The 27,465-nt window shown below is 58.1% G+C and overlaps 2 protein-coding genes across 2 annotated transcripts; one reads left to right on the top strand and one right to left on the bottom strand.

Annotated features, from left to right (window-relative positions):
* The first annotated feature begins 6,844 nt into the window (after positions 1-6,844).
* On the top strand, positions 6,845-24,881 carry NPAS1 (neuronal PAS domain protein 1). Its single transcript, XM_080644476.1, has 12 exons — positions 6,845-7,002; positions 7,995-8,177; positions 8,592-8,827; positions 16,810-16,883; positions 17,153-17,242; positions 19,898-20,063; positions 21,375-21,490; positions 21,652-21,809; positions 22,238-22,344; positions 22,762-22,909; positions 23,685-23,779; positions 24,301-24,881. Exons 2-12 carry the CDS (start codon positions 8,056-8,058, stop codon positions 24,762-24,764), a joined length of 1,776 nt encoding a protein of 591 aa, XP_080500602.1. The 5' UTR covers positions 6,845-7,002; positions 7,995-8,055; the 3' UTR covers positions 24,765-24,881.
* Positions 24,882-24,999: 118 nt separating this feature from the next.
* Positions 25,000-27,465, bottom strand: TMEM160 (transmembrane protein 160). The gene is made up of 3 exons (XM_080644398.1): positions 27,027-27,465; positions 25,916-26,008; positions 25,000-25,364 (listed from the first exon to the last, which is right to left on the bottom strand). Exons 1-3 carry the CDS (start codon positions 27,364-27,366, stop codon positions 25,099-25,101), a joined length of 699 nt encoding a protein of 232 aa, XP_080500524.1. The 5' UTR covers positions 27,367-27,465; the 3' UTR covers positions 25,000-25,098.

Raw genomic sequence — 27,465 nt, 5'->3', positions numbered from 1 at the left:
TGTTTTAATCATTTTTTATGTATCTACCCAATTTTTCTTTTTTTTTAATATATTTTATTGATTTTTTACAGAGAGGAAGGGAGAGGGATAGAGTTAGAAACATCGATGAGAGAGAAACATCAATCAGCTGCCTCCTGCACACCCCCTACTGGGGATGTGCCTGCAACCAAGGTACATGCCCTTGACCGGAATCGAACCTGGGACCCTTCAGTCCACAGGCCGACGCTCTATCCACTGAGCCAAACCGGTCAGGGCTCAACTCAGCTCAGTTTTTCACATAAACTCTATGAGACTCAGTGTTATTATTATCCACATCTCCCAGATGAGGAAACCAAGGCACAAAGGCCCAAGTCATTTGTCCAGCATCACAAACTGGTAAGTGGGAGCCGGGATTTGAACCCCAGCCATCTGACTGCAAAGCTCAAGGCTCTCTCTGTGGCTGCTTGTACAAATGACCACACACACGGCTGGCTTACGCCGCCACACACGTGTTCTCACACAGGCCTGGAGACCAGATACTCAGATGTTCCCTGCCTCCTCCAGCTCCCAGTGGCTCCAGGGGTCCTCCACTTGGGGCTGCATCGCTCCAATCTCCGCCTCCATTTTATTTGTTAATATTTGTATTGATTTCAGAGAAAATGGAAGAGGGAGAGAGAGAGAAACATCAATAATGAGAGAGAATCATTGATCAGCTGCCTCCTGCACACCCTGCAACCTGGGCATGTACCCTGAGATGAATCGAACCCGGGATCCTTCAGTCTGCAGGCCGCTCTATCCACTGAGCCAAACCGGCCAGGGCTCTGCCTGTTTTACGTGGCCTTCTCTATTGCCCAGTAAATTTCTCCTCTGTGTGTCTGTCTTCTCTTCCTCTCTCTCTCGCTCTCTTTTAAGTTTTTCTTTTTTTATATTTTTACTAGAGGCCCGATGCATGAATTTGTGCACGGGTGGGGTCTGGCCAGCCAGTCCCAATTGGGGCCGATCAGGCTTGGCTGGCTCGGGGAGGGGTAACAGGGAGGGCCCCTGCCCCCTGGTTGAACTCCCAGTTGAACTCCCTGGTTGAGGGGACAATTTGCATTAGCCTTTTATTATATAGGATTGATTTTAGAGAGGAAGAGAGAGAAACATCAATGATGAGAGTGAGTCATTGATTGCCTGCCTCCTGCACTCCCCCTACTGGGGATCAAGCCCGCAACCCGGGCATGTGCCCCCGACCAGAATCGAACCTGGGACACTTGAGTCCACAGGCCAACACTCTATCCACTGAGCCAAACGGGTCAGGGCCTGTCTCTCTCTTTTTAAGTGATTGTTGAGACACAGAGAGAGATCAATTTGTTGTTCCACTTATTCATTGGTTGATTCTTGCATCAGCCTGGGATCAAACCCACAACCTTGGTGTATCAGGACGAAGCTCTAACCAACTGAGCTCCCAGCCAGGGCTCTTCTGTCTCTTATAAGAACGCTTGTCTTTGGAGTTAGGACCCATCGGGTAACCCCGGATGATCTCATCTCAGATCCTTCATTTAACTCCATCTGCAAAGACCCTTTTTCCAAAGGTCACATTTCCAAGTTCCAGAGTTAGGATGTGGATATATCTTTTGGGGGGCTACTATTTAACCCCCGCCACTCTTCTCTGTGGCCCTATTATCATTATTGCTCTCATTAGTGCTGTTCTTATTACCTCGGAGAGCAGCTCAGCCGGAGGGAAGTGAGTGCCCCCAGTGGGAGAGTCTGCAGACTTGGAGCAAAGGCAGGAGGGGGAGGAGCGGTGCTTCTAATGGCAGAGCGGCTCCCCCTTGCCCCGCCTTCCTGGCTAGTGTTCGCCCTCCTCCCTTCTCCAGGGGGCGCTGCAGGGCCCTGGCGTTCCCTTTCTCTCAAAGAGCAGCCCTTGTGTTGGGAGAGGCAGGGGGCCGAGTGTCCCAAGCGTCCCACAAGTCCCTCCTGAACCCACAAGACCTCATGGTCCCTGACTCGGCCATCTCTGCAGCTGGTGGCCTGGGGTCAAGGTGACAGCAGAGTGACCAGGGGAGTGGATTGGTTTGATTGCTGCTCGCTACCAATATTAGTGTCCCACCTGGTGTCACGTGTGGGCAGGGAGCAGCCCGGCGATGCTGACGCTGTGCCGTGCCCTGAGCACCTCCCTCTGTCCTGTTGAGTTCTGTTGTCTTCTTCTTCTTCCGGCACCTGTGGGCAGGTGACAGGTCAGCCCTTGTCCTCTGTGAGGTTAGAGTTCTTCCTGACACCTTGGGTGGCCTAAAGGGGAGATGGAAGGCCGAGTGAGCGGCAGGAGGGGTGGGGCCGGGGTGGGGTGCCAGAAGCTAATTCCAGCATGTCATAAATGCAAGAAGTTTTATCAAAAGGTTGATGGAACCTTGAGGAGTGCCTGCTGGAAATGGCTGGCTAAGGGCATTTTCCCACACCTGAAGAGGATGCATAAATGATTGCTTGCTGCCAGACAGCTGAGGGCATTTCAATCTACATGTTATTGCCTCCTGCTGGCCAAACACCTGAACAGCCGTAGGCAGTTCCCCCAATCTGACAATGGATTCTGTATACTATACCTTGCCTTTGATCTGTATATCTACTTTGCCTTAGGACAATTTGTGTTAATAAAAAGCAAGGGGTCCTGAGACAAGGAGAACTTGGTTCCTATAGCCAAGCTCCTCTGGCTCCCCAAAATGCCTTCCAAAATTATGTTTGGTCTCTAGACTCTTTAATACTTTACAGCAGCCCCTTCTCCAGATTCCTGAACCCTTCTAGATGCTGGACAAGACCCCCAGCAGTGGGGGCAGAAGCAGGCAACGGGGACCACACCCAGGTATCAAGTGACACTTAGGTGTGGGGCCTATTGCGTGGGTGGGTTCTGTTTTTCTCTTATGACCCTAACTCCTTTATTCTTCCCAGTTCCCCAGTAATTGCCAGCGCTCGGCCAGCCTCCCCACAGTCGCACCTGTGCATGCACAGGCACACACACCTGCTTTCTTTCTTTCTCCAGCACTTGGCTCCATCTGACACATCTTTTTTCTTGTGTCTATTGTCTGACACCCCCACTGGCGTGCCAGCTCGAGTGACAGGAATCTCTGCCTGTTTCATACCTGCTGGATCTCTAGAGCATCTGGCACACAGTAGGTGCTCAATAAATGTTTGTTGGATACATGGATGAAAAACAGGACAACTCTGGGGCCAAACTGGGCGGCCCAGGTCTCCAGTGACCCCTCATCCATTTAGTGCTTTAAATAAAAGCTTCACTCTCAGAACTGATTCTGAGCCTGACCTCTCAAGAAATGCATTCCTGGGGAGCTGCACCCCAGTAACACCCCAGGGCGAAGGGAGACATCACCTTGACAGCTTGGCTCTCAGAATCCTGGCCTTGAACCAGGCCTGCCTCTGGGACCCTCGCTTCACTAAGTGCAGGAGTGAAAGCAGGAGGGATTCAGATCAGACATGCTGTAGGACTTCCTGGGCAGTGAGTCTGTCTGTTGCAGGAGGCTCCAGGAGAAGGAGACAGCTCTGAAGCGCTTCGCCTGCTACTGGGACAAATACTCCCTTGGGAGCTCAGACGGGACACCTGCTCCCCTGACGTTCCTGCCTCATCTCATTGAAGGGCTTTTCACAGATGAGGACAGTGAGGCACAGAGAGGACGGAAGTGGCCCAAACTCACACACGTGGGGCCAGAATTAGAATGTCTGTCTGCTGAGTCACCTCGAGACTATGCTGTCCACCTCCCAATAGGGAAGAATGAAATGTGTAAGTGGAAGTCATTGGAATCACACACACACACACACACACACACACACACACACACACACGCTCTCAGTGCCTACCAAAATCCTTGACCCTCTCCTTGATTTCCCCTGGTGACGGGGAGCTCACTACCTACCAAGGGCACATAATGTCATTCCCATCCCTTCCACCCGGGCTGCTTTGGAAGTAGTGGGGTATCAGAGTTTTGACGGGAAATGTCTCCCAGGCAGGGGAAGGGCAGGGTAGAGCTGAGTGCAGCGGAGAGGGTGGGAAGCCAGGCCAGGGCAGGAGGGGTGGATCTGTGACCATGGCGGTCTCTGCTACCACACTCTCAGGATCCCTAACGGCTCCCTCCCTCCGCTACCCCTTCAGACCCTGAGTGCTAACTGCTCACTGCTTTGCCTGCCCGCTGCTGCACCAGCTCTCCAGGGCTCCCCAAACTTTTGGCAAGAGGTTTTTGCTTGTTGAATGTTTTTACTGGTTTGAGAGAGGGAAATATCGATGGGTTTCTTCCTGCACGCCCTCTACTTGGAATTGAGCCCGAAACCTGGGCATGTGCCCTGACCCAGAATCGCACCAGCGACCTCTGGGTGCATGGGCGATGCTCAGCCAACTGAGCCACACCGGCCAGGGCTGTGAGTTCTTATGGCAGGCTCCTGGGTGCCCCGCTGGAGGGCCCCAATCCCTTCCCACCCGCACCACCAGAGCTGCAGGGGCGCAGACATCACAGGGCAGCCCCCCACGTCCCAGATGGGAACCTGAGGCCCCAAATGATGTGTGGGGCTCCGCGTGGGTCTAGGTAAGAGGGTTTGCATCCGGGCCCTTGAGGGCGTACGTGTCTTTGGATGGATAGACGTTTTATCTAGCGTAGCTCTATTCTCAGCTTTTAGTGGCTTAACCGGGGATCTCAAACTTTTTTTTTTTTTAATCTCAGGACTATTTTTTATTCTTAGGGAAGACCAAAGTACTTTTTGTGTTTTGTAAGCCATATCAGACATTAAAACAGAATTTTGAAGGTAACACGCACTTTATTTTTTTTTTTAATATATTTTATTGATTTTCTACAGAGCGGAAGGGAGAGGAGGGATAGAGAGTTAGAAACATCGATGAGAGAGAAACATCGATCAGCTGCCTCCTGCACACCCCCTACTGGGGACGTGCCCGCAACCAAGGTACACGCCCTTGACCAGAATCGAACCTGGGACCCTTGAGTCCGCAGGCCGACGCTCTATCCACTGAGCCAAACCGGTTTTGGCGGTAACACGCACTTTAAATAACAATAATAAACATCGTTACAGGTTAACATGAATTCAGTCTGTTTCAATATCACATGCCACGCCGCTTCTGGAGAACTCCACGGACACGCCTGGGGAATGAGGGGCCAAGGGCAGAAAACGTCCCAGCGTGACAATGTGACCGAGCAGACCCCCAAGAGGGATTGGGGGCCGGTGCCCAGGCCACACTCTGACAACCGCTGGGCCTGCTTGTTCCAGGCCCTCAATGGCGCGGGGAGGTGGGCGCTGTAATGAAATTAACCGCCCGCCGGACCCGGCTGCACGGGAAGCAGTGCCGGAGAAGGGACAGCCATCTGAGCTGGAATCCCTACCCTGACCCTAACACGTCTCTCTGGGGGGAAATAGGGAAAAATCATTGGCTGACAGGCCATCACCATCAGGCTAGACAGCCTCTCCATGCCTCGGTTTCCCTAGCTGTAAGGCGGATGCAGTGACAGAGCCCAGCTCAGAGCCTGGCCGTGGAGAAAGGATTAGCAGGATACAAGCACTGGCTCCCAAGTCAACTCGGGGTTACCATGAGTGCGTTTACAGGGGATCCCATCTGCCAGTGCTCGAGGTGTGTGCCCCGTTCTCCATCTGCCCAGCGGGGGTAAGGCCCTTGCTCAGGACGAGCCCCTGCCTGCCTGCCTGCCTCTCCTAAGATTCCCACCCCATTTTTTTAAAATATATTTTATTGATTTTTTTACAGAGAGGAAGGGAGAGGGATAGAGAGTTAGAAACATCGATGAGAGAGAGAAACATCGATGAGCTGCCTCCTACACACTCCCCACTGGGGATGTGCCCGCAACCAAGGTACATGCCCTTGACCGGAATTGAACCTGGGACCCTTGAGTCCGCAGGCCGATGCTCTATCCACTGAGCCAAACCGGTTAGGGCCCCGCCCCATTTTTATTTGTTGCACTGGGGTCTCCTAGGAGCCCCAAGCCAGGCTGCTGAAGGGGCTTGGGAGGGAAGGGTGTGGAGTCTCCTACCCGAGTGGAGAAGGCCTGCCTCGGACCTGAGTTCCCACTTATGATCTAACTAGAGGCCTGGTGCACGAATTCATGCACTGGTGGGGTGGTTGGCTGGCTGATCGGGGGCGGGGCCAGACAGCCAACTGCCTGAAGCCCCTCCCCTCTCCCTCCCCCCCCTCCCCCTGGTCGAACTCCCAGGCCAGGGGACAATTTGCATATTAGCCTTTTATTATATAGGATGGGGAGCTTGGCTTTGGGGGTTCCCATCCTGTGGTGGGGGTGGGGTGGTAGAGATACGATCCCAGGATTCTGACCTCTGAAGTCCCTCGGGTGCCTGTGTCCCGGTCCTGGTCCCTGAGAGGTCTGGTGCCAAACCTGGCCTTAGAAGAGGAGGGTGGGCTTGGGTTTGGGTTTGGGGGTGCTGACACCCTGAAGCTCTGTCCTGGAAAATGAGGGTCTCAAAAGCCTGGACTTGCGTCCTGGAGGGGCACTGACGTCTGGGTCTCCACCCCTGCAGGGGGGCTCGGGTGTAGGGTGCCCGCCTTGTCAGAAGAGGTTGCTGGGGCCCTGGGTTCGCCTGGGGAGGCTCGGGCGCTAGTTCCTCCCATGGAGTCTATAGATAGTGCCTGGACTACGGTGTTCCCCCACTGACTCCGGGTTCTCCTTCAGGTGGGCGGGGGCCGAACCCCCCATTGCTGGAAACCCCCCATTGCTGGAAACCCCCCATTGCTGGAAACCCCCCATCCCTGAAAAGGCCAGAGGGGCTGGCGCTGGGCTGGACCGGGGGGGGGGGGGGGGGGCGGGACTTGGTGGGCGGGGCTCTGGCTGACCCCGCCCCGCCCCGCCCTCAGCGCTGTCCCCGCGTCTCCAAGTCTGCGAGGCCTCGGTGGGCGCCGAGAGCCCCTAGAGCCATAGCCGGCGCCCCGCCGGGCCCGCCCCGGGGTCTATGGGGCCACCCCGCTGCGCCGCCGGGCCGGCCCTTCGCCGCGCCCGGTACCCGCCCCGCAGCCAGGTAACGAGGCTGGGGGTCCTGCGGGTAGGGAACGCCGCCGGCAGGCGAGAGGGGCCGGGGAACACCTGGGTCCTGGAGGAACAGGAGGCCGAAACCCCGTGTCCTGGGTGATCCAAACGCCCGTATCCCGAGGTTGGGGGAAGGGGTACACGATGTTTGGGTCCCGAGAAATAGGGGGCGGGGGGATAAGGACACCTGGCTGCGGAGGCTCGGGCGGCGGGAGTGCGGGGTGGTTAGGGGAATCCCGGACGCTAGTCCTGGAGGAATTGGTACCCAATTGAACATGCGCCTGGCTCACGGGGATTTGGATCCAGGACACCCGGGCCCGAGCGCTGGGTCTGTCCTGGGCGCGTCCTCGGCGGAGGCGCCGGCCCCTGCGTCGGGGGCTGGGGCCGCACGCTCGGGTCTTCAGGGAGGAAGTTGTGGTTGCGGAGATTTGGTGGCCCGGACACATGGCGCCACCCCAGGGGCGGGGTGGGGTCCCTGCCCTTTGCCCCTACCTTCTTAGCCAGGCCGGGAGATAGGCACGTCGCACTTCGGGGAACAGGACTCCGGGATGGGCTTGGGGGGCGGATCCCCGGGCCAGAGGGCTCCGGGGGCTAGATGCCCGCGCGCCTGGGCCTGGCAGGCGCCCGCCCCCCGCCGGGCTTGGGCATGCTTGGCACGCAGCGCGCGGGCCGGTCGGATCCGTATGCGCGCCGCGTGCGCCCATTGGTATGCGGGAGCCGGCCCGGCGCGGGCGTGAGGCGGGCGCGCTGGCGGGCGGCGCGGGGGAGGTGGCGGCGGGGCACGTCCTCGCCCTGAGCTTCTCCCGGGCCCTGCAGGGTGAGAGCCGCGGGCTCCGTAGCGGGGCCTCCAGGGGGAGACTGAGGCACCATCCGGCTCCAGCTCCTTCCTGGCACCCTGAGCCCCGCGCGGACCTCAGTTTCCCGAGCAGCTCTCCCGGGGTCCCCTTCGGACGCAGCACTGCCTCCGGTTCCTTCCCGCTGCAGGAGACGCGGATCTCGAGTCCCGCCGGCTGCTCTGATCCCGCCTGAGCGAGTCCCCGCGGAGATGGCGGCCCCCTGCCCCAGCAGTGGCGGCGGCGGAGAGGTCAGATGCGGGGCAGGTCGTGGGGGCAGCGTCCCGTGGGACTTTCTGCCGGGGCTCACGGTCAAGGCCCCGCCCGGACCCTGGTGAGCGAAGCCCCGCCCCCCGGCCTGGCCCCGCCCCCAGCCGGCGTCCGGGTTGAGTTCACACTCCCGTCTGCCCCATCCCGTGGGGCCAGAATTTCTTACCCGGAGTTGCTCCACCGCCGTCCTGTAACCCACCCTCCCGCGCGGCGTTCCCAGCCCCTTCCTCGGGATCCATACCCAGCACTCCTCACCCTCCCTCCTCCTCTCCTTCCCCCGATCCACTCCCACGTCTGTCCCCACCGCCGGCCGGCCGGTGTAACTTCACACTCGGGTTCGGCCCCCACCTCCAGAGTTAAATCCGCTTCCAACGTCCCATCCCGTCCCCTAGGCCCCAAAGGCGGGGCTCCCCTCCCCCGGGCCCCGCATCCCCGAACCCCGGGCCCCGCTGAGGCTCCCCGCGCGCCTCCCGCACAGCCTGCAGGCGCAACGCAAGGAGAAGTCCCGCAACGCGGCGCGCTCGCGGCGCGGGAAGGAGAACCTGGAGTTCTTCGAGCTGGCCAAGCTGCTCCCGCTGCCCGGGGCCATCTCCAGCCAGCTGGACAAGGCGTCGGTCGTGCGGCTCTGCGTCACCTACCTCCGCCTGCGCCGCTTCGCCGCGCTCGGGGCGCCGCCCTGGGGGCTGCGAGCCACCGGGCCCCCCGCCGGCCTCGGTGAGTGCGCACGCGCGGGGGTGGCGCGCAGAGGACCCGGGGTCCCAGGCGCCCGCCCGCCCTCGCCCAGCTCCTTGATGCAGAGGGTGCATAGAGTCTGGAGTCAGGCCTTTTGTGGGATCCCTATCAGGTGTCTTACTCTCCAAGCCTCAGTGTATTCATCTGTGAAACGGGCACACAGGGAGGGAAGAGTTCAGGAATGCTGGCCTCATCAAGGGCTTGGTGACGCCAGGGGTCATACTAGTGCATGCTGTTGCTTTTATCAGCGGAGATGAATCATTGTTATCGCAAAGGAGACCCGCAGCTCCGTGAGTGGGTCAGAGGGGACCCAGCCTGGGCCTCCCACCCCGACCTGCGAGGACCCAGGGGGAACATAAGGCTCCGGAGTCAGAATTCCCAGTTTGAAAGGGACAGGGAAACAGCTCACGGGACGCCACCCAGCATGGGACCGGGCAGGTCCCCGCATCTCTCTGTGCCTTGTTTGTGAAAGGGAATCATGGTGACACTTCTCCCTGAGGGCCAAGGAGGGGATCAACCAGGTAATATGTGTAAAGACCCCGGATCACCGCTGCACAGAGTAATCAATCACTATGTGGCCGCTATTGCTGTCCGGGTGACCCTGCGGGGCTGTCGGGAGCCTGTGGTTTATTGAGCACCTACTGTGTGCCTGCTGCTGTTCTGAGCTCTGGGATCCAGCAGGAAACAGACTAGATAGTCCCTGCGCTGGACAGGCTGGCGCCCTAGTGGCCAAGACACGGTAACAAATAATCAAAGAAACAGAATCGATAATGCATAAACAGAGACTATGTGAAACGCAGGTATATAGATGCCTGCTTTTATTATTATTCAGACTTTATTGACAGATACCTACAAGTGTTAGGTTATTACTTCTTTTTAAGCATTACTGCTTTACTCTAAATACTAGAAGACAGTGAATCGTATTAATCTCAGGTCACAGGGCAGGGCCCCCCCAGGCTACTCTCCCACCCCAAAATAAGAGGTGTCCTTAGGGTGGGGTTGGGGGGGGTCTTCAATTCCCCTCCGGCCCCGGTCCCAGGGAGGAGGGGGGAGAGAAAATAGCATTGATTAAGTTTGCAATAAATCACCATTTAAATTTAAATAATCCAGCTTCCCAGGCGGTAATTAGGCGAATTGACTGGCACCGAGAGAATGCGGCATTAGAGCCTCTGATTACTGTCATTACCGCGAACAACATGTGCGCCCTGGGGATAAACATCTTGCCTATTGTCCCCGTGCCCAGGGAGAGAAGTGGGGAGAGAGCCCCACTGAAGCCTAGCACCCCCCCACCCCCCCAATTACCTGGGTGGTGGGCAAGTTCACAGCACTGAGGAGGCAGAGCTCTGACTTCCTCAGCCCCTGCCTGTACCCCCAGAGCTGGTGGGGGGGGAACTGCAGGACTCCCTCTCATACCCCCAACATTAGGAAATCGGGGGCATCTCTGGCCCTACAAGGTCTCCCAACAAGAGGCCAAGTGCCTGTCCCATAGTTCAGATGGGTAAACTGAGGATGGTGTGTTAGCAGGAGTCAGAGAACAAAGCATTGAGCCTCCCATTCTCCAAAGGAGGGGGATCCCATGACCTCCTCAATAATAGAAACACCCCGGCTGGTGTGGCTCAGTGGATAGAGCGTCGGCCTGCGGACTGAAAGGTCCCGGGTTCCATTCCAGTCAAGGGCACATGCCTGGGTTGCCGGCTCTGAAATCAATCAAAATGAAAATAACTAAAAAATAAAATAATAGAAGTAGTAACAGTAACAATGCAGCACGGCCTGTAAAGGAGCTCGCTCAGTCCTCTCCAAGGCCTGAGGAGGGAGGGAGGGAGGCTGAGGAGGGAGGGAGGCCTGAGGAGGGAGGGAGGGAGGGAGGCCTGAGGAGGGAGGGAGGGAGGGAGGCCTGAGGAGGGAGGGAGGCTGAGGAGGGAGGGAGGCCTGAGGAGGGAGGGAGGGAGGCCTGAGGAGGGAGGGAGGCAGGCCTGAGGAGGGAGGGAGGGAGGCCTGAGGAGGGAGGGAGGGAGGCAGGCCTGCTGCGAGTCCCATTTCACAGACGGAGGAAGGGGCCCAGCTGAAAGCCTGGCTCCGCAGTTGACCTTCTCAGCCACCGGACTGGGCATGGCTGTAGGTGTCCAGGGATGAGCCCTCCCCTGCGGCTCCCGCCTGTCTCGGTGCCTCAGTCTCCCATCTGTAAAATGAGACAACAGAGGTCAAAGTCTAATTGGGCGCCTCAGCGTCTGGGGAGAAGACAGCCTTGATTTCAAACCAGCATCGCCCCTTCATTCAACAAACACCACTGAACACCTCCCCGTGCCAGGCACGGTTCGAGGTGCCAGAGACACAGCAGGGACAGGACAGAGTCCCCGGCCTCAAGGGTCGGCCTATAATTCCTGCGAGGTGGGCCCCCTGTCCCCCACCCCCTGACCTCGTCTCCTCCTCTCCCCCTTTCAACCCCCACTCTCAGCCCCAACACACACACTGGCTGTTCTTCAGAGAAGCTCATACTCACCCCAGGGCCTTGGCACTGCTGTGCCCGCCACCACGAACTCCCCTCCCTCTGCATGTGCGCTCCTCAGTCAGGCCTTCCCTGCCCATTCTACTAAAAATGGCAGCGGCCCGGCATTCCCTGCCTTCCTTTCCTGCCTTATTTCTTCTCACAGCGCCATCATCTGACGCTATGGAGCTCTTTTGTTTATTGTATGTCTCTCCCTCATGGCACCTTGTTCCCTGGGTCTAGGACACAGCAGACTCACCCCACAGCTGGGTGACGGGAATGGAATGAGGGGAGAAAGAGTGAATCTTAGTTCACAAGTCAGGCATGACCTCTCTGAGGAAGTGACCTTTGGGCTGAGAGGGAAGGAGGGGAGGGAGCAAGCTATGAGAAAAGCTGGGAGCGCTTCCAGGCAGAGGCACGGAGGCCGGAGGAGGCCGGCTTGCTGGTTGGAGGGAGTCTGGAGAGGAGGAAGCCAGGCGGGGAGTTGCCAGCAGGGGCCTGGTCCCGGAGGGCCCCGCCCCATGGGCTGTGGTGAGGACTTCGTCTGTTACCCCAAGTGAGATGGGAGCCGTGGTGATGGTGGGTGTGAGTGGGGGCAGTGGTCTCGGTGGGAGGTGGGGCAGCGGGGCCAGGGTGGGGGCTCCGGGCTGACAGGTGGTTGGATTCAGGTGAGGCCGTGAGGGTACAGCCCATAGGACTTACAGAAAGTGGATGCAGGTGTGAGAGACAGAGAGGGGTTAAGGTGCAGGGCAAGGAACCACCCGGAAGGGTAGAGGTACCCCAGGTTATCCATAGTAATACTGATCAGAATAGTGGCAAGACTCAGGGATTAGGCACCTACTGTGTGCCTGGCTCTGTGCTACTTACATGCACAGACCCATTCTGCTCACTCACTGGACCCATTTTACAGATAAGGCTGAGGACAAGTAGAGGCGGAAATGCCCCCCTCCAGCCCTCAGGCCCACACCCTCTGATTGTGGTGGGTGGTTCCTTCTCATAGGTAATGAAGTTCCAGCCCTTCTTCCCTTCCTCCACCCCACCCCCCACAGCAATCCCTCCCCACAATTGGCATGGGAAGTGGAGGGGGACTCCTAAGGCCTGGGAGAGGCCTTCAGTCCCCAATCTGTAAGGGACGGTGGCAACTGGGGCAGTTTTTCTTCTCCAGCAGAATCAGGCTCCAATAAAAAACAGCCAATGTTTGTTGAATGAGTGAGTGATGGTTGAGGTTTGGACGTGAGGAGAGGGCAAATCTAGGAGTAATGAGGGGGGCAAATCTGGGAGTAACTACTTTGGGGGAGAGAGAAATTGAGGTATTTGGGTAGGAGAGGAGGAAACACAGGGGCAGGAGTTGGGGAATTGGAGGGTTTGAGGAGGGAGAGCCTGGGGGTAAGGAAGCCCACCGGTCAGTGGTCAGTGATGGGACAGACCCCAGCGCTCCCCATCCCAGGGGACAGGCCCGGTGTTTTGGGGGACCAGCCAGTGGCTGAGCCCTCCCCGCACGCCCGCCCCCGCCCCCGTCCCGGCGCGCCCATTAACGCTGTTAATTGCAGCCGTTCAGTCTGACCTGGGCTGATCCTCTGAGAGGGAAAATGAAGGAATTAGCAAAAATGACAGGGGAAAATTGCAACAATTAGCAAGCAGCATTGTTCCCGCCTGTCACCCGGCTTGTTCGCGCTGCATCTCGGGGGAGGGGTCCCCGTTAATCACCCCACCCCCACTCCCAGTTATTGTTCTTGGAGCTCCAGGCAAGGGTGGAAAAAGGATGGAACCGCGCGGGGTTGGGAGAGCGCCGGGGAGGAGGGGGCGTGGCCTAGGCATCAGGGGGCGGGGCGGGGCTGCGCCCTGATTGGCGGAGGGGCGTGTTTTCGCCGCCCGGTGTTTGGATGGCCTGGAAATAACAATAGTAATCACACTATTAATACTCATTGTGGCTCCGCGTTTCCCGGCACCTGCTGCGGGTCAGTCCGTGCGAGGCCCTTTCTAGAAGTTCCTTCAGCTGACTGAATGCTCATCCCGCCGGGGAGGGCTGCGCTCTCAGCAAACCCACTTGGCAGAGGAGGAAACTGAGGCACAGAGAGGCGAAGCGACTGGCCCCAGGGCACACTGCCAGGGAGGGGCAGCCCGCGACTGGACCCGGACCTGGACCCAGCCCTGCAAGAGCCAGGCGCTTGAGGCCCCTTGAGGTCACCGAATCCTTCCCCTGGCTCCCCAGTCTGGGCTTGGGGGTCGTTCTCCACAGGGTCAGGGAGGGGGTCATGGGTGGGAACAGGGTCCATGACCTCTGCCTATCTGCCCACCCCCAGACGTTGTCTGGACCCTCAGCTCCTGCGGGGGGCGGGAGGGCTGGGCCGGGCCTCCACTCTCTGCCTGTCTCATTCGCCCTGGCTCTTTCTGCCCTTTCCCTCTCTCTCTGTGCACCCCGTTTTCTCAGCCTCTCCATCTCTCTCTTTTTTTTTAATATATATTTTTTATTGATTTCAGAGAGGAAGGAAGAGGGAGAGATAGAAACCTCCATGATGAGAGAGAATCATTGATTGGCTGCCTCCTGCAAGTCCCCCACTGGGGATCGAGCCCACAACCTGGGCATGTGCCCTTGACCGGAATCGAACCCGGTACCTTTCAGTTCGCAGGCCGACGTTCTATCCACTGAGCCAAACCGGTTAGAGCCTCTCCATCTCTTTATGTCTCTCTGTCTTTGTCTCAGTTTCTATGTCTATGTATGTCTCTGTCCCTATATATACATTTTTTTACTTTTTAAAAATGTTTTTATTGACTTTTAGAGACAGAGGAAGGGAGAGGAAGAGATAGAAATATCGATGAGAGAGAGGCATAGATCCGCTGCCTCCTGCACGCCCCATACTGGGGATTGAGCCTACAACTGGGCATCAAACCAGGGACCTCTTGGTTCTTGGCTCAACCACTGAGCCACACTGGCCAGGCCCTATCTCTTAAATTTTTTTTTAATATATTTTATTGATATTTCACAGAGAGGAAGGGAGAGGGATAGAGAGCCAGAAACATCGATGAGAGAGAAACATCGATCAGCCGCCTCCTGCACACCTCCCACTGAGGATGTGCCCGCAACCAAGGTACATGCCCTTGACTGGAATCGAACCCGGGACCTTTCAGTCCGCAGGCTGACGCTCTATCCACTGAGCCAAACTGGTTTCGGCTTAAATTTTTTTTTATTGAGGTAAAATTCATAACATGAAATTCACCATTTTAAAGTGTACAATTTAGTGTGGCATTTAGTACCTTCACAATATCGGGCAACCGTCACTTCAGTCTAGTTCCAAAACATGTTCATCATTGCCCTAAAACACTGTTCCCCTTAGTAGCCATTCCCCTCCTCCCTCCCCCAACTCCAGCCCTGGCAACACCAATCTGCTTTCTGTCTCTAGGGATTTGTCTTTTCTGGACATTTCATATAAATGCAATCATCTTATATAATAAAGAGCTAATATGCTAATTAGACCAGACGGTGGAACGACCTTCCGAACGACCAGTGGGCGGGGCTTCGAGGTCCGAGCCCCTTGCATGAATTTTGTGCATCGGGCCTCTCGTACAATATATGTCCTCTCAGGCTTGGCTTGTCTCACTTAGCACAGTGTGTTCAAAGTTCGCCGAAGTTGCAGCTAGGATCACGGCTTCATTCCTTTTTATTGCTGAACTAGAGACCCAGTGCACAAAATTTGTGCATGGGGCGGTGGGGGGTCCCCCTCAGCCCAGCCTGCACCCACTCCAATCCGGGACCCTTCGGGGGATGTGCAACTGCCAGGATGGGGCCTAAACCAGCAGTCAGACATCCCTCTCACAATCCAGGACTACTGGCTCCTAACTGCTCACCTGCCTGCCTGATCGCCCCTAACTGCCCCCCTGCCGGCCTAGTTGCCCCCAACTGTCCCCCCCGCTGGCCTGGTCGCCCCTCACTGCCCTCCACCCCCCGCCAGCCTGATCGCCCCATGCAGCCTGTTCAGTCATCCGTTCAGTTGCGATGGTCGGTTAGGCTTTTATTACTATAGATAATATTCTATGGTCTGAATACAGCACGCTTTGTTTATCCATTCGTCAGTCAACGGACATTTGTTTCCACCTTCGGCTGTGAGGAACAGTGCTGCTGTGAGCATTTATGTACAGGTGTCTGCTAGAGCATGTTTTTGATGCTTTGGGGCATATGCCTACCAGTGGAACCGCTGGGTCAGATGGTAATTCCATGTTTAACTCACTGAGTACCCACCGCACTGTTTTCCAGAGCAGCTGTGCCATTAACATTCCCACCAGCAATGCACAGGCGAGGGCGGGTGTGCAGTTTCTCCACAGCCTCGCCCGGGACCTATTTTCTCTCTGTGTCTGTCTATCTGTCTGTCTAGCCATCCTAGTGGGTGTAAAGTGGTCTCTCATTGTGGTTTTGATTTGCATTTTGCTAATGGCTAATAAGTTTAAGCATCTTTTCATGGGCTTATTAGCCATTTGTATATCTTGTTTGGAGAAATGTCTATCCAGGTCCTTTGCTCACTTTTCAATTGGGTTGTTGTTGAGTTCTAATTTCCTTATCTCTTTCTCTGTTCCTCTAGATCTCTCTGTATGATTCTATGTCCATGTGCTTATCTCTCTGAGCCTTTGTCTCTCAATCGCTGCCTGTGCTCCGTTCCTGTCTCTCTGTGTGTGTCTCTTTCTCCTTTTCAGTCTCCTCTCTGCCTCCTTCTCACCCTTCAGGTCTGAGCTCAGCTACTCCCTCTCCCGCTTCAACAGGCCTCACCACCTTCCTCTTCATTTCACATATCTATTTTTTATTATTATTTTTTAAATCCTCACCTGAGGATATTTTCCCACTTATTTTAGAGAGAGTAGAAGAGAGAGGGAAAGAGAGGAATATCAATGTGAGAGAAACACATTGATTGGTTGCCTCTTGCAAGAGCCCCGCCCAGGGCCCGGGGGCCCGGGAGGAGCCTGCAACCCAGGAACGTGCCCTTGACCAGAATCAAACCCAGGACCCTTCAGTCCGCAGGCCGATGCTCTATCCACTGAGCCAAACGGGCTAGGACCACATAATCTATTTGATTCTTCATAGCACAAATGTTAATTCCTTGTTCATTTTATACTTGTTTATGTGCCATGGCCTGGGTGCCCGTGAGGGTAGGACCAGGCTGTCTGGGTCACCCCAGTGTTCCCAACACAGAGCCTGGCCACAGGTGCTCAGGGAGAGTTTGCTGGATGGATGGATGGATGGATGAATCCCTTTCTATATACGTTGGTGTCTCTCTGTCTTTCTGTCTGTCCAGCCTACCTCTGCCCCTCTCACTCCTCCCCACATCCCAGGTCTCTCCCCCACAGGGCGGGGGGTCCCTCAATACCCCATGATGGCTACAGGACTGGGAGGAAGAGAGGAAATTCGTAGCCTGGTTCCCTGGGGTCCTTCCCAGAAGGCCAGGGTCGGCCAGACCGCAGGCCCCGGCCTCACTGGTCCCTCTGTCCCCAGCCCCAGGCCGCAGGGGCCCCGTGGCACTGGTCTCCGAAATCTTCGAGCAGCACCTGGGAGGACACATCTTGCAGGTGAGGCCCCTTCCCTTCCTGCTGCTCCGTGCTGCCACCTGGTGGCTTCCTCGGAGAACAGCACCCTTCTCTCCCGCATCCGTCGCAGGAGAGCGCCGGGACTGGGAGGCGCATGCTGGGGCCCCCCTTCCTGCCTGCCCCTTCCAGGGCCAGTGAAGCCCCGTCCTCTCCTCCCAAAAAAATATAATCCATCCTGGCAGAGATAAGATTTCAGAACCTCTTACAGATGCCAGGCCCTCCTCTCCCCCTCCCTGTCTCTCCCACTCTAGTCCCTGGATGGCTTTGTGTTTGCCTTGAACCAGGAGGGGAAGTTCCTTTACATCTCAGAGACCGTCTCCATTTACCTGGGTCTCTCACAGGTAAGGACTCAGCAGGCTGCCTGGACTGGTGCAACCGCCATCTCCCTGGGCCGCCCGGGCATCCCCCTCCTCTCTCCTGACCTCACCATCCCAGCGTGAAAAAGGGACTGGATCCGTGGTTCCCAAAGTGTGTTCCTTGGAACCCCACATGGCATCCAACATGGCTCCTCCTCACAGGCAGAGGAGGGTTATCGAAGTCACGGGTCAAAGGAAAAATAATTTAAAAACAAAACAAGCCCTAGCCGGTTTGGCTCAGTGGATAGAGCGTCAGCCTGCAGACCGAGGGTCCCGGGTTCCATGCAGGTCAAGGGCACATGCCCAGGTTTCAGACTCCATCCCCAGTAGGGGGCGTGCAGGAGGCAGCCAATCAATGATTCTCATCATTGGTGTTTCTATCTCTCTCTCCCTTCCTCTCTGAAATCAATAAAAGTATTTAAAAACAAAAAGTAACAGGTCGATTTGAAAGAAGCAAATTAGCAGAAAGACCAGTTTGCCGATGAGTGGTGGCCAAATACACCATATTGACCCAAAGTTGTTTCTTCTTCACAGTTTTAAAAGATCACAACAATTTATGTAGGCGGGGCTTGGGATCTGCGAGCGCTGAAAGGTTTTCCTAGGCGTTTGAAAGCCCCTGTGTCGGGAGTCCTGGCTCCTTGTGGCATCGTAGGCCTCACCGATCCAGTCAATACCAATTGCTACCAACTTTATCGTTTTTAGAAAGATTTTGGCAGATGGTGAATTTCGACAATTCAGTGCTTTGGCCTTTGTGGGCGGCTTTTTGTGAGTTGTTGATTTCTGGAGGAGGATGAACCAGAAGGAAGGGGAATATGAACAAGAGAAAGGGAGGGAAGGAGGGAGAGGGAGAGCGAGGGGAGGGGAGGGGAGGCTTGAAGCTGGTGTGGGAAGGGTTGGAGGAGGGGAGGAGTTCAGGGGATGACCCCAAGCCCTGGGGCAGTGGGAGCCATGGGAGGGGTTTTGTTTTCTTTGGAATTGTTGATATTATTTCAGATGTCTCTCCCCACCCCCTTACCCACCTCCACCAGCTCTGGGAGGTGTCTGAGGGGAGGAGGGCCATGGCCAGAAGAGTAACCTATGGAGGGTCCCCATTTGAGTGCGGACTGAAGGCCGGACGACCAGTGAGGACGCTGAGGCAGGAACACAGCGGGGAGAATACGGGGCCTGGACTGGGGGAGATGGGGGACTGCTGCAAGATTTGGGGGGAATTGAATATAAAAGTCTGCCTGACTCAAATGTCCTAATTCCACTGTTTGTATCTTGAACCCCATTCCTGCTGGGACATCCTGTGATTCATTTCAGGGCACAGCTGTTTGCTGTAAGTTAGAGGCTATGATACCTCCCCATTGCAACTCCCTACACAGCTTCTTTATATATATATATTATTGATTTTCTACAGAGAGGAAGGGAGAGGGACAGAGAGCCAGAAACATCGATGAGAGAGAAACATCGATCAGCTGCCTCCTGCACAACCCCCACTGGGGACATGCCCGCAACCAAGGTACATGCCCTTGACCGGAATCGAACCCAGGACCCTTCAGTCCGCAGGCCGATGCTCTATCCACTGAGCCAAACCGGTTTCGGCACACAGCTTCTTCTTTTTTTTTTTTTTTTTAATATATTTTATTGATATTTTACAGAGAGGAAGGGAGAGGGATAGAGAGCTAGAAACATCTTTTTTAAAAAATATATTTTATTGATTTTTTTACAGAGAGGAATTGAGATGGAGAGAGAGTTAGAAACATCGATGAGAGAGAAACATCGATCAGCTGCCTCCTGCACACCTCCCACTGGGGATGTGCCCGCAACCAAGGTACATGCCCTTGACTGGAATCGAACCCGGGACCCTTCAGTCCGCAGGCAGACGCTCTATCCACTGAGCCAAACCGGTTTTGGCCACAGCTTCTTTTTAAAAATATATATATATATTTTTATTGATTTCAGAAAGGAAGGGAGCGGGGGAGAGAGATAGAAACATCAGTGATGAGAGAGAATCATTGATCGGCTGCCTCCTGCACACTTCCCACTGAGGATCGAGCCCGCAACCTGGGCATGTGCCCTTGACCAGAATCGAACCTGGGACCATATGTCGACACTCTATCCACTGAGCCAACCCGGCTAGGGCCCTACACAGGGTCTTAGCAGACTAGGTGGGGCAGAAAGTCGTTAGTAATCACTGGCCTTGAAGTGGGAGGGCAGGGAAGAGCCTAGGTTAGTCTCCTCCTGCACAAATGTTCCTTTTGCCCTGGCCGGCGCAGTGACAGAGCCTGGGCCTGCGCACTGAAGGGTCGAGGTTCCATTCCGATTCCCGGTCAAGGGCACACACCTGGGTTGCTCCATCTAAGGCAGCCTTTGGGAAACAACCAAGCGATGTAACTCTCTCACATTGATGTTTCTCTCTCTCCTCCCTTCCTTCTCTCTCTAAAAAATCAATGGGAAAAAATGTCCTCAGGTGAGGGTTTAAAAAAAAACTTCAAAAATATTCTAATAAAAACACAAGATTGGCATGAAGTGCTCCTGTCTGTAAGTGAATGAACAGTTGGCCAAACGAGGGGGAGGCCGGGGGGGGGGGGGGGGGGGGGGCCGCGCAGTGACTGCGCGCACCTTACCCGCCCCTGTATTCCTTTCCTTCGCCGGCAGGTGGAGCTGACGGGCAGTAGCGTCTTCGATTACATCCATCCTGGGGACCACTCAGAGGTCCTGGAGCAACTGGGACTGCGGACCCGGACCTCCGGGCCCCCCACCTCACCCTCAATCCCCTCCTCTTCCTCCTCTTCCTCATCGCTTGCTGATACTCCTGAGATCGGTAATTCCAAGGGCCCCCAAAGAATGAGGCCTGATGCAGGGACAACGGGTACATTGTATCCAGCGATGTTACATTTAAACAAAACCCACTCTCCTTAGAGTTGTGCAAAACAAGTGTTTAGAGTCTAAATTGAGGCAGGAAGACTTGGCTCCCTAAGATTGCCTGAATCCCCAAGTTTCTGAGCTTTGGAAAGATCCCTCTGGCCGCCTGTGGGTGACAGGTAAATAACGGTGCGCGCTGACTGGGCCTTTGCATGTGCTGTGCCTCTAAGTACTCAATTTCATTGAATCCTAACCACAATCCCACAGAGCAGGACCTATTATTCTCTTCGTGTTACAGAGGGGGAAACCGAGGCACAGCACAGCGAGGTTAAGTTACCTGTCCTAGGTCACAGCTGTAAGTTGAGCTAGATTCCAATCCCGGTTTGTCTGGCTCCAGGATCTAGTATGCTCCTCACCCTCCTTTCCAATGGAAAATTCCACTCCATGTGGAGGAGGGAGGGTGTTAGATTACTCCGAGGGTTCCTTTTAGCTCTGAGGTGTGGAGGGGACGACTGTGAGGTCAACTTTCCTGTAAATAAGATTTTCTTACAAAGGGTTTGCTTTGCACCAAAACTATCTGAGTTGTCAGCAGTGATTGCAAGTTTGGGGAGATGTTTGGGGCATGGGTGGGGCTGTGATGATGTTTGCACCTAAATTTGAGGCCCAGGGTCACCTGGGTGTGAGCACATTTATGCCTGTACCAGGGGCCTATAGACTAATCGCTCTTTGTTAGTCTTCTCTGTTGCTATACCCTGATGCCCTGCTCTGCGCCCAGCTCTGTGCTGGGCAGGGCTGGGGACACAGTATTGACAACAGCCCCAGCCCCACCCTCCGGGGCTCACCGTCCAGTGAAGGAGATGGCTATGCCCAGCTGGGGCAGGTGTGGTGTAAGCCCCCAGACAGGCTCCGACCTGGGGGGGGGGGGTCAGGGGGCTTCCTGGAGGAGATGGCTGACCTCAGAGGGTGTCAGTGGGACACAGTTCTTGCCCAAGTGTTAGGTCCCAGTGAGAAGCTGGGCTTCCTCGCCAGGGTCCTGGGAGCCCCGGCAGCTTCAGGACGGAAGGACGGAAGGACGGGGTCAGAGCTGAGCTTAGAAAGGCCGCTGCTTGGAGGGAGGTCAGTGCAGACGCCAAGGAGCTTGCAGACCCGTCAGGTGCGTGGGCCTGAGTGTGGCCCTGACCGGCCTCTGGCTCGCTCCGAAGGGGGCAGGGAGGGGGCGCCTACGTGTTTCCTCCTCAGGACACCACAACTCTCCTTCACTCCGCCCCAGAGGCCGGCCCCACCGAGGTGTCCCCCTCCTCCCGGGCCCAGGAGCGCTCCTTCTTCATCCGCATGAAATCCACCCTCACCAAGCGCGGTCTGCACGTCAAGGCCTCGGGGTACAAGGTGGGCGTGAGCTCCTGGCACAGCCGCTGACTCCTCGCAACGGAGGCGGGGGGGGGGGGGGGAGGGGGGGCGGGGGGCAGCTCCCGCACTCCTGCCGGCCCTGTCTCGCGCCCAGCGCCTGCGGGTGACAGCGGGAGCCTCTCCCCCCACCCCACCCCCAGGTCATCCACGTGACCGGTCGCCTCCGGGCCCGCGCCCTGGGCCTCGTGGCCCTCGGCCACACGCTGCCCCCCGCCCCCCTGGCTGAGCTGCCGCTGCACGGACACATGATCGTCTTCCGGCTCAGCCTGGGGCTCACCATCCTTGCCTGTGAGAGCAGGTATGGGCGTGGGGCGCACCCGCACGGAGGGGCTGGGCACTGGGGGGCCGCGGGAGGCGGAAGAGCAGCTGAGGGAGAGGGGTAGACTTGTGGGGGGGGCCTCTGGGGACGGAGGGCTGTGCCTTCGAAGGTCCGCGCGCTCCCTTCGGGGCGCCCTCAGCAGAGCTTCGCGCCTCCTGGCCCATCTCTCGGCCCCTCGGGTCCCTCCTCTCGCATCCGCTCCTTCTCCTGCACTGCGCGGTGGGGCGATGAGACAGTGAGATGGGACCCTCGCCCGGGGTGCCACCTGCCGAATGCCTAGCCACGCCAGGAGAGACGCGATTGCAGTTTATAGAGGGGAAACTGAGGCTCGGAGCCTCCAGAGTAGGAGTGGCGACCCTAGGGGACTGCAGAATCAACCCGGCCCTTCCCCCGCCCCCCGCCCTCAGAGTCAGCGAGCACATGGACCTGGGGCCCGCGGAGCTGGTGGGCCGCAGCTGCTACCAGTTTATCCACGGACAGGATGCAGCCAGGATCCGCCAGAGCCACCTGGACCGTGAGGACCCTCCCCTGCCTATGCCACCCCAGGCCTCAGTCCCCGCTCCCCGGAAGTCCTGCTTCGGGTGATCACGGTCCCTCCTGTTACCAACTCCAGGGGCTCAGCTCAGCGCAGAAGGGAGCCCTGAGCAGGGGCCGGAGCGGTGGGAGTGGGGTTGGCTGCGGGCCTCTGACCCACCCCCAACACCGGTGCTGCCTTCTGACGGGCTGTCCCCCTCTGTACATGGCCTTTCTCTTCTCCCACCATCTCATCCTTCCTGTTCCCCAACTCCGTCCCTCTCCGCACCTGCCTCCCCATCTTTCCCTGCCCACCTCCCTGTCCACCTCTCCTGCCCACCTGTCTCACGTCCCTCCGCCTGTCCTCCTGTCCGTCTCCCCATCCCTTCTGGCCCCTCCGGCCCCTGGCTGGGCCCAGTGCTGGACAAGGGCCAGGTGGTGACCGGCTACTACCGCTGGCTGCAGCGCGCGGGGGGCTTTGTGTGGCTGCAGTCCGTGGCCACCGTGGCTGTGAGCGGGAAGAGCCCGGGGGAGCGCCACGTGCTCTGGGTCAGCTATGTGCTCAGGTGAGGGCTGCACCCGCCCGTCCCACAGGGGCTGGGGCCCCTTCCAGAGGCCTCTGCTGCCTCTGCCCACCTGGGGAGGAGGGCCCACAGAGAGGGCTTCTAGAAGGGACAAGCCCGGAGGGGGCTGAAGCAGGAAGGGGACAGGGACAGAGAGCAAAGGGCTGGAAGCGGGGTGTCCTTGCTGCAGGAAGCAGAGGAGTGGAGAGCGGACGACAGTGAGGCCGGTCTGAGGTGACTGCAGGGCCAGGCTGAGGGTCTGGACCTGATGATCCTGGGGCGCTGGGGAGCCATGGCGGGGGTTAGAGCTGGAGAGGGTCACAGCCCAACCTGCTTTTGGAAAGGCCCCCGCCCCCCCCCCCCCGCCCTGGTTGCTATGAGGAGGGAGGAAGCTGGGCGGGTCCTGGGAAAGGCCAGGCCAGGAAGGTGAGGAGGTGGCCACGCCTCTGTCTTTGCTGGGCCCAGACCCCGCCCCAGAGGGGCAGCGGTTTGGAAGGAAGACACTGGCACCAGCGGAGCAGCAGGAGCCTGGGGGACACCTCGGAGTGACATCCAGGGGCTGCACCCGTGTGGCCTCGGGGTGGGGCCAAGCTGGGCCACAAGCCAACTTGGAGTCTGGGGTCCAGTCACGAGGCCTGAGTGCTTTGGGGTAGAGATGCTATACTCACTGGGGCGGGGGTGTTCTGCACTAAGATGGGGAGTCTACACCCACAAGCCTGGGGGGGCAGAGGTGTGTGCCCTCACCCAGGAACCTGGCTCCAACCCCGTCTCGTCGCAGCCAAGCGGAGGGTGGCCACACACCTCTGGACGCCTTCCAGCTTCCAGGCAGCGCGGCCCGTGAGGGTGCAGCCAGCCCCGAGCCGGAACCCGCAGGTGAGCCCCTCCCACCGACCCTGGAGGCTCCCAGCCACCCCGGCACCTGGACTGTCCAGTGCAGAAGCCACTAGCCACAGAGGGCTGGCTACGTACATTGAAACTAAAAATTCAGGTTCTCAGTCACACTCGCCACACTTCAAGCATCTGTAGCCAGACGTAGCCAGCGGCCCATGCGTGTATGGTGTAGACACGGCGCATCCTCGTACCCAGGAAAACTGTTAGCCCCGGGCTAGCCCAGGGTTTCCCAGTCTCCGCTCCACTGCCATTAGGGACCAGGCGACCTTTGCTTGGGGGCGGTCCTGTGCATCGTGGGGTCCTCAGCAGCATCCCTGACCTCTCTCCCCTGGATGCCAGGAGCACCCTCCTCCCCAGTTGTGACAACCAAAAACTGTCTCCAGACAGAGCCAGGGGTCCGTCCCCTGGGGGAAACCAGCCCAGCGGAGACCCACTGAGTCTCCACAGATGGCTAGACTGAGGGCGGGGCACGCACACACAGCGCCCTTCAAATCTTCTTCTAGAGCCAGCTCCTCCAGTGCAAGAGAAGCAGGCTGCCCCCCCAGACGAGGAGGAGGGGCCCCAGACCCAGGGCAAGTGCATCAAAGTGGAGCCTGGCCGTGGGGACACGAAAGACCCGGAAGACAGCGGAGACGAGGAGCCAGCTGGCCACCCAGCCCCGCCACGGCGCGAGTTCACTTCTGTCATCCGGGCAGGGGCCCAGAAGCAGGACCTCATGCGGCCGTGGGGCCTGGTGCCTCCTGGCGACGCCTCACCTTCCCTGCTCCATGCGGGCTTCCTGCCCCCCGTCGTGCGGGGCCTGTGCGCACCTAGCACCATCCGCTATGGCCCCACAGAGCTGGGCCTCATGTACCCACATCTGCAGAGGCTGGGCCCAGGCCCCCCCTTCCCAGAGGCCTTCTACCCACCCCTGGGCCTGCCCTACCCGGGGCCCACGGGCACCAGGGTGCAGCGGAAGGGGGACTGATGACTAGGAGAGCCTCCTACAGAGCTGGACCCTGAGGGGTGGGTGCAGGCCCTAAGGGGGTGGGGGACAGGGCTCTCAGACCATCAGCGCTCTCTAAGAATTAAAGACCTGCTCCCCATCTATGGCTTGGTCTCTGGGGGCTGTGGAGTCCCTCTCTCCTTCCTCCCACCCCTTCCCTCATCCCTCCACCCCCCTGCAGGCCCAGCCTTCCCGTCACAGGAACCACCACTTGGAGGAAGGGAAGGGTCAGGTTTAATGTCCTGGTCCTTGGACCCTGGCCAGTCTGAAGCGGCCTCAGCCTCAGGTCCTTGGTCCTTCCCCCTGGCCCTGCTGCTCACTCCGGCGGTGGTCGTCCTGCTTCATCCGGGCCTTCCGCAGCACCCGTCCCATCGTCCTCAGGCACCAGTTCCACGTCCAGCTCCAGCTGGCCCATGTAGAGGCCGACAGCACAGGCCCAGAGCAGGCCCGCGGCCAGCACAGCACCCACGCCTGCAGCCGCGCCCCCCAGCGAGAGCTGCATAGGTCCCCGCAGCGATGCCAGGCCCACCACGTAGGAGGCGCCGCCCCACACCACGCACATGCCACCCAGCAGGAAGAAGCCTGTGGGAGAGGGCGGAAGCCAGGATCAATGAAGGGGAGGCCTGGGGTCCCGGGTGGGGGGGGAGGGGCTAGGGAGGAAGGCTGAGGAGGAGGCAGATCCTGGAAACTGAGGTGGACTCAGAGTGGGATGGGGCAAACTCAAGGGCTGAGCAGGGGTCAGGGGTAGTACAGAGCTACGGCACTGGGCATGAGACGGTAGCAGAGGGGTGCCAAGGACTTGGAGGTGGGGTCCAGGATCAGAGGAAGGGTGGGGGTCTGAGAGCAAAGACAAGAGTTGGAGGGGCAGGGGCTGGGACTAGGACCCTCATCTTTGTTGAGAAGTCAGACTGGAGGGGCAGACCCCCAACCGTGCCCTGGACCACCCACTCTGATGGGCAGTGGGGTGCGTGGGAGGTGGACACAAGTGAGGGTGAGATGGCTTCTGGTGGGGGAAGAATGAGGGGTTCTATACGTACTATTGGGGCGTTGAGGCAGGAGGGAACCTACACTCACCAGTGTTGGGGGGGCATCCACACTCCCTGGTGGGAGCAAGGGCGGGGATCTGCACTCACCATAGGCAGCTTCCCGGCCCATGTCACTCTGCATGAAGGAGATGACCCCGATGCCAGATGCCAGGAGGCCATTTCGAAACCAGGAGAGGAAGGCTTGGAGGGATGGGGGAGATGGGAAAGAATCAGCACCAGCCAAACCCTGCCCCCAAGTGCCTCAGCCCAGACAGTCAAACTGAGGGGCTTGTCATCCCACCACCCCATCCTGCTCCAAATTCCCACCATGTCTTGGCAGCCTCCCCCCGGCCCCCGCCCCCTGCAATAACCCTATTCCCCCAAACCCTCTATTTTCTCCATCTCTGAGCCCCGCTTCCCCAAACTCTGCAATACCGAATATTCAAGACAGTCTGCAAAATCTGCAGGATCTGGAACCAAAATGGCAGAATTTGAATCTGAGGACAGGAAGACCCCAAGATGTCATCTTGGTCAGCCCCCACCCATTGGCTGCCCTCTTCTCGCTTCTTTCCCGGACCTCCCGACACAAACTGGTCCCTGTGCCAGGCCTGATGGCTTTCACATCCGAGTGTAGTGCTAACAGGCTAGTTGGGTTACAAACTCCCCATCCCTACATCCTCTTAGCCCAGTCCTCTCCCAGCCCGGCATGAGGCCCCGCCCCCTGCAGCCTGGATCACCTCGCCCTCCAATCAGCCCATAGCTTTCTTTCTATTGGTTGTCCCACCTCCAATCAGGAACTTCCCTCTCTTCTGTATCGATCCACACTCCCGCCTTGGGCGGGGTGGTCCCCTCTTCAATGCGAACTGGCCCCTCCATCGCGGACCCCGCTGTAGACACTCCCCCGCCCTTAGCCTTCTTTGGCAGCCTCTCTCGTCCCGACAGCACAATTTCATCCGGATGCCCGTCCTACCCCCCCGGCCTCTCCGATCCCCACTGCACCCCACTGCCCCGTCCCACCCACAAGCCCTTCTCCTATGCGGACACACTGCGCTCTGCAGCCAGCGCTTCCCTGCGCGTATACGGAAGCCTTCTCCCTCCCGAGTCCGGGCCCAGTTTCCAGCAGAAGCCCCACCCCCTCTCCCACACGCGCGCGCGGACAGCCTGTCCATCCCGACCCCCGTCCGTCTACAGCCGGCCGACCCTCGCCCCAGCCGCACACCTGTCTCATGAGCCTTCCGGAGGAGCCAGGCGTCCGCGCGGTCCAGCTCGGACACGGGGGGCGGCGAAGCCCCGGCGCGGGGGCCGTGACCAGGGGCGAAGGATCCCCGGGCGCCCCCGCTTCGGGGCCGCGGAGGCGGCAGCGGCAGCCCCCGGAAGTGTATTCGGGCCAGGCGGGCGGCTCGAGCCCACCACCAGCCGCCTCCCATGGTTCTCACTACGACCGCCGCGCAGCGCTCCGCCTCACAAGCCGCCCGTAGGCTAAAATACACGTCAATCCCACTTAGAGGTTCATCCATTCGCTGTTCGCACGTCACTGAGGCCCAGTGCGCACCGTCCATTGGTCAGAATGGCAGCAATTCCCTCCTCTCTCATTTGTGCCGGTACTAGGCGTCCCACCTAGCTTCAGCTGCTGGACTAGGAATCCCAGTGATCACTGT

This window comes from Plecotus auritus (genome assembly GCF_963455305.1).
Source record: "Plecotus auritus genome assembly, chromosome: 10".
Classification (NCBI taxonomy): Eukaryota; Metazoa; Chordata; class Mammalia; order Chiroptera; family Vespertilionidae; genus Plecotus; species Plecotus auritus.
Note: the sequence above shows the minus strand (reverse complement) of the source record. Positions and strands in the feature narration are given on the sequence as shown.